This window comes from Epinephelus moara, chromosome 22 (assembly GCF_006386435.1).
Source record: "Epinephelus moara isolate mb chromosome 22, YSFRI_EMoa_1.0, whole genome shotgun sequence".
NCBI lineage: Eukaryota > Metazoa > Chordata > Actinopteri > Perciformes > Serranidae > Epinephelus > Epinephelus moara.
Window position 1 is genome coordinate 32367768 of NC_065527.1, and position 6659 is coordinate 32374426.

At 43.4% G+C, this 6659-nt stretch overlaps 1 protein-coding gene across 1 annotated transcript in view; it reads left to right on the forward strand.

Annotated features, from left to right (window-relative positions):
* LOC126384272 (uncharacterized) overlaps positions 1–4735 on the forward strand; it is a 26678-nt gene extending 21943 nt beyond the window's left edge. Inside the window, exons 6-7 of the mRNA XM_050035232.1 lie at positions 1420–1537; positions 2229–4735. Of these exons, the coding sequence (XP_049891189.1) occupies positions 1420–1537; positions 2229–2460 (350 nt within the window). The 3' untranslated portion in view covers positions 2461–4735. The remainder of the gene's footprint in view (positions 1–1419; positions 1538–2228) is intronic.
* The last annotated feature ends 1924 nt before the right edge of the window (positions 4736–6659 follow it).

Consider the following 6659-nt stretch of genomic DNA (forward strand, 5'->3'; position numbering starts at 1 on the left):
CTGGAGGGACTACATCACCTGGCTGGCCTGGGAACGCTTCGGGGTTCCCGCGGAAGAGCTGACGGAAGTGGCTGGGGAGAGGACTGTCTGGGCTTCTTTGCTGAGGCTGCTGCCCCCGCGACCCGGACCCGGATAAGCGGAGGACGACGAGTACGAGTACGAGGTACGAGCTGCAAATGACCAGTAACCAATTGGAATGTAGATGTCCATCGCTTGTGTAGAACCCAGGGAACATCCTTGGAAACTTCTAGTTCCTACCCCACATTTGTTCCTACTTCAAAACAAGCAGCAAGCTGTCAAACTGATCTATGTTCAACCTGAAGTAGCGCTGGAACCTCTCTCCATCCAGCCGCAGCTCCCACACCAGCCGATGATATTCCCCGTGCTGGCCCTGGAGGATATCGTGAACCCAGACCCGACAGTGGCTACATCCACGCAGGTACCACATGAACCCAGACCCGACAGTGGCTACATCCACGCAGGTACCACACGGCAGCACAAATTACAAGAGTGGCTTCTTCCATGTTGAATCGATACACAAGTGTGGACAAGCGCACGTACTTAAACAATTTCTTTGTGCTCTGGAACGCTTGTTATTAGCGGGAATGCAATTCATTTGCTCTCCTTACCACCAGTTTAACTAATCGCACTGTAAGCACTTGAACCCAAACCATTGACAGTGTTTCCCCTAGGTTTACAGCTTTGGGGGGGGGATAACAAATCAAAAAATTTTGCTCATATTCGGTTCAGGTTCGGCCCACTTGACATGCTGCTGTGTTGTGCTACGGCCTATTGAAATGCTGGAATTTGTTATTTACGTGACAACGCCTGAACGCAACACAGGCTGTGTGTGTTTAATGTTTAATGTCAGACCTATTTAGACATTTTATTCTGTTTTCATTGTCCAAACATGAAAGTTTCTGTACTCAGGCAAATGCACTAAGTCACATTTCTGTGCTCCAGCCAGTAACCTGCTTTATAAAATAAATAAAGAAGCATAATCAAACGTTCAGAATTTGATGTCATGAGTGACTTGAGCTGCTTTCGCTGCCACACATATTTTACCAGCTAGAGTGAATTCAGCTATTTTGCAGCTCTGGCAGCATTTGGTGTGAACGTACAATTAGGAAGAGCTAATTCCAGAGGGCCTCAAACACCCCAGAAATCTCCAACTAAAATGTTTGGTATACTTCAAACAGCCTAGTGTACAATGTGATGTCGGAACACATCTGAAGGCAAAAACCTGTGTCTCTTCCTGAATGTCCTCCTTCAATATCACTTGTCAGTTAGGTCCTAACAACTACCAAAATGGTGCCAAACTTCAGGCTTTTCTTCAGAAGCCTGTGAGTGACGTCACTGTGACCATGTTGTTCTTCTTCCATGTGGAGTTCCTGCAGTTTGTCTGAAATGTCTCCACAGGTAAACCCATCATAGACAACATAACAGACGCCATCTACGGCAGCAGGAAGACCATCTGTGTGATCACCCGGCGCTACCTGCAGAGCGAATGGTGCTCCAGAGAGATCCAGATGGCCAGGTGGGGACGTGCACATCTATCAGCACCTGCTGCTCTTATCTCACCAACCCACTCAGTATAAAGTCATCGAAATCCGGTGCTCGGCAGTAACATGGGGTGTCAGACACTAATGAAAAAAAAACTGTCCTTTGACGTCGGCATGATACGCGGCTGGTTGGCATTATAGTTTACGAAAGATACGAACGAACGAACGAAAGATAAGGCAGCAAAAGTCTGTGTTGGGCGGGCGGGAGGGGTGGTTGATGGGTCCAACAAACACTGACTATCACCCAGGAGAGCGGTGTTCGTGTCCTGTAAGATTCTAAAGCCAAACCTTGTTCTTTTTTCTAAACCCAACCATGTGCGTTAGTTGTTGGAGGAAAAAAAAAAAAGGTCAATTTGCGGTGTTGTACCAGCATAGTACGTTTATTTTGAAGGAGAATGTATGTAAAATGTACATTTCCTGTGAAAACCGAAGTGTATTTTGAAAGAAAACAATGCAAGCAACAGGCATAAATTGACACGGCACCCTAGAACATCAACATTCAATACACCCAGGGTATCTTTCACGTCGTATCTGGACGTGGAAGGTCCATGACCAAACGTTGATATTTGACGAGGTTTGATTAAGAATGTGTTGATCTCGCAGCCTCATAAACTGGTTCAGTCCTCGGATTTGTCCTCACCGTCTGTCCTGTGCATGTTGTTGCAGCTTCCGTCTGTTTGACGAGCAGAAGGACGTGTTGATCCTGCTGTTCCTGGAGGAGATCCCGGCCCATCAGCTGTCTCCATACCACCGCATGAGGAAGCTGGTGAAGAGGCGCACCTACCTGAGCTGGCCGCAGGCCGGCCAACACACAGGAGTCTTCTGGCAGAACGTATGGAGAGCTCTGGAGCCAGGGGAAGCTCCCATCGAGACCAACAACCTGCTGACTGGATGCTGAGAATATCACTGGACCACAGTCCCAACAGAGAGTGTCTGTGGAGCCTCACAGAACTCATTTTCCTCTTCAGGAACTGAAACACACAACATTTATCTGTAGTCTCTTGTTCTGCTTTTGCTTCCTCTATCTACTGCCACTTTAGGAGCAAGTTCCTCCTTACCCGAAATTTCAGGAAATGATACAAAACCAAGTCTGGGTATCCTCAGGGGGGAAAGGCTGGAACTCTGGTAATTAATAATGCTGGACATGTGTTAGAGATTGTTGTTTTAATTTACAGACAATATTCTGATTCAGAAAATCTGACTTGTGTTTTGCTGCATGTTCTCCATCTGTAAGTTCTAGCACAGTGTTGAGGAGTACATTCTTTTCAAATTAAATCTCCCAGTAACCTTTAGGTATTTTTAAAACCATGTTTCCATTAGTGAAAGATTTTCACTCAGTAGCAGGGCATCATCATATTTTACTAAAGCTTCGGAATTTCCGCTGTTAGTCCTGTTGTACAGCATGTCTTAAAAATGTCATACCTGCACTTGCAATTGAAATCTTTGAGTTCAAGAAAATTAAAATGTTTTAACATGCTGATTTTTTTTTAGATCTTTTTAAACACTGTTAAACTCAATAAAATGTGAATTGTTTACTTGTGAGATGGACAAGAGTTACAGTACACTGAAGACTTAAAGCTCCCGTGTGTATTTAGGAGGATATACTGGCAGAAATTAAGTCTGTTTTCTTTAGTGTATAATCACCTGAAAATAAGAATCATTGTGTTTTTCTAACCATAGAATGAGCTTTTCACATCTGCATAGGGAACAGGTCCTTGTCTGCAGAGACTGCCATGTTGCACCACCACGTTTCTACAGTAGCCCACAATGGACTAACCAAACACTGGCTCTAGACAGGGACATTTGTGTTTTTGCATCAGCGACTATAGGTAGAAGCCCCTCCACCATGAAAGCTTGAGAAAAACAGATTGTCATGAAACTGTTTTACTGGTTTAAATCACCTGATTTGTTTAAGATGAAGAGACCGCTGTGGATAATTCAGCTCCTGGTAAAAACCTCCTGAACAATGACCACTGAAGGAATTCTAACCAGGAGAAGTTTCAGCTGATTTTATTCTGCAATCTTCACCACTGGATGCCACTAAATCCCCCTAAATCTGACACACTGAATCTTTAAAGCGATTACGTGTTGTTTGAAGCACTTAAAGGGTTTGAAGTGTTTGAGTGTAAGCACTGAGTTGTCAGTTTACAGTAAGTGTAATGTTGTGTTCACACCAAATGCGAAGTGAATTTTCAGTTTGTGTTACTCCCATACGGCTGCGGGAGTTTTTTTGGAGTTGATGCAAGTAGCAAATATTTGCACTTAACAGCTAACAGTTGTGCCAATTAAGTGGGGAAGGAATGGAGCTATATTGGGGCCAAATGTTTTGTACTTTAAAAAATTTAATTTGAAACTGAAAATTCAAGTTTTGATCTTGAATTCTGAAAAATACATCAATGTATTCAAAATAGGGGGTGGGGTCACCTATTGCTTGAACAGTGCCCTGATATTTCTTGACGATACTGGAAATAAGGGGTGTCCCTCAGTGTAATTTTAAGTTAAAATAAAGCTTGAATTAATGAATATCTGCCCTACACCTCAAAGCAATATGAAGTTAAAGTTACTTTTACTGTAATTAAAGGTTCAGTTAATTACAGGTACAGTTCAGGCCATCAAATTAATTGAGAAATTTTGCATAGAAACAATAAAGATTGTACAATAAAGCAAAATGTGTAACAAAGAATGCAAAAATAAACGTTTTAATAAAACTCAATCTCTTATGTCTTAGTACAGCACCCCTTCAGTTAATATATAACAAAGCATGAAAAAAATAAACTTTTAAAATAAAGATAAAACTCTTAAGTCCCGGTAGCCTGGAAATCCAGACCCAAATCTAGAAAGATTTAGGGTCTGGCTATGAGTAATGCAAATGGCCCAACTTGAGGGGCGGCATCAAGCATACATTTGAAAATATCACTGCACGCAACTGGATAACACTACGACCAATCAGAACAATACACGGGGTGACGTATCCAGAGCACTACCAACGGAGCTAACTGGTAGATTAGACTCTTGCCGTATCCGGTCGGCAAAACAGCAAAAACGTCCTTCTTGCAAAGGAAAGACTCGAGTGCTGTCTTCTGTTCCTCTTTTAGAGAAAAAGCCAAGTCTAACTCGTTCATTGTAGCGGCCAAAGCCGTTTCAAACAACTGGTGTTCATCCGTAGCCATCTTGCAATGTTTACTGACTGATTCTGGACTTCATCGTCGCAGCGCTGTCGTCATCTGTTTAGCTCGCCTCTGGCCCACCTATATCAGATACACCGATGTGATTGGTGCAGCTCGGCTCCAACGGCATGGGTAATGAGCATCATTACTGATTGCCAGAGTGACTCGCTGAGCAAATTCAAATTGTGCTCTCGCGAGAACTCTGGATTTCCAGGGTAATGTTCCGGTACAGCACCCCCTTTATTCCCTGCATTTTCTAGTATTTCGAGTAGTTTTCTATGACGGTATTACTTTTCAGTTCATTGTGCTCCTTCTAGTTTTCTGGTTTTATTTTTCAGTTCATTGTGCTCTTGTTTGCTATTGGGGTTCTCATAATGCTCTGCTTTATAGGGCATCTCTCTGATGGAGAGATGGAGCAGGGACCCCCTACTATATATATTTTGTATATTAAATTGTGCTTTATATTAACCTGGGCCTAGTACCATGTATAAACGTACCTTGTCATTGTGCATTCACCACTAAGCTATTCAAACAATACACAGGTTCATATATTCATGTTTTTATTTTAAACATGTGCAAGGTACAGTGAGAAGAGTGGCCTTGCCACTGCCATTTATAAACATATCTTGTCGGCTGATACCAATGCCAATATCAACACTGTCTGTCAACTGCATGATAATCAAGTATGCAAGCTATTCAAATTGACGCTTCTATTTTAAACATAAATGTGGAAACAAAAGTGAGTGATGGCCTATTAGTGCTAGTGTTGTCACGATATTAAAATATCAAACTCGATACCGATACAAAGGATGGTACTCGATACTTAATACTATTTTCGAGAAAGAGAGAAAAAGAAATACCAATATTACAGGCATATATTGTTTTTTTTTTTGTTTTTTTTTTAATAAAAGTCAGAACACAAAAATAACAGCAACAACACAATCTTTAGGTCCGGGGTATTCAATTACAATTTCAACTGGGCTGGATTTTAAAACAAGATAATGTAGATGGGCGACATTTTCAGCAGCGAGCAACCGATCCACTTTTTTTTTTAGCATATAGATAGACCGACAGACAGATAGACAGACAGACAGATAGACCGACAGATAGATAGATAGATAGATAGATAGATAGATAGATAGATAGATAGATAGATAGATAGATATGCATGGCCCTCCTCAACATAATGCAGAAACAGAATAAAAAAGAGCTATCAATGCACAGAGGCATAATTGACATTAACAATATCTATCAACACACACTATCTGTCTAGCAGCATCTTTCATTTTAGTTTGTCGGACAGAGTGGATTAAAATATGGCTTTCTACATGCTGATCACATGTATTGATAAAGTATTGGCTTTTTATTGGCAGAGGTTTTATTGCACTTAGGTCTACTCACAGTAACAAGCCTAGTTGTTGTCAACAAGAGTAGGCCTAAGATACACTCATCAGCACCGCGGCCCTCCTCCGAGAACCATCACCTTATCATGGTGGAGGACTTTGAGTGCCCTAATGACCCTAGGAGCTGTGTTGTCGGGGGCATTTTGCCCCTGGTAGGGTTTCCCATGGCAGATTGGCTCTGGACGAAGGGTCAGACAAAGAACGGTCCAAAAGACCCTTCATGATGGAAAACAGCAAGAGTTGGCGTACCCGGCCCGGAGGGTTACCGGGGCCCCGCCCTGGAGCCAGGCCTGGGGCTGGAGCCCGTGCGCGAGCGCCTGATGGCCGGGCCTTCGCCCATGGGGTCCGGCCGGGCCCAGCCCGAACCGGCTACATGGGCTCGTCCCCCTGCAGGCCCACCACCCGCAGAGGGATCCAGAAGGGTTCGGTGCAGTGTGGATCGGGCAGCAGACCAAGGCGGGGGCCTTGGCGGTCCGATCCTCGGCTACGGAAGTTGGCTCTTGGGACATGGAATGTCACCTCTCTGG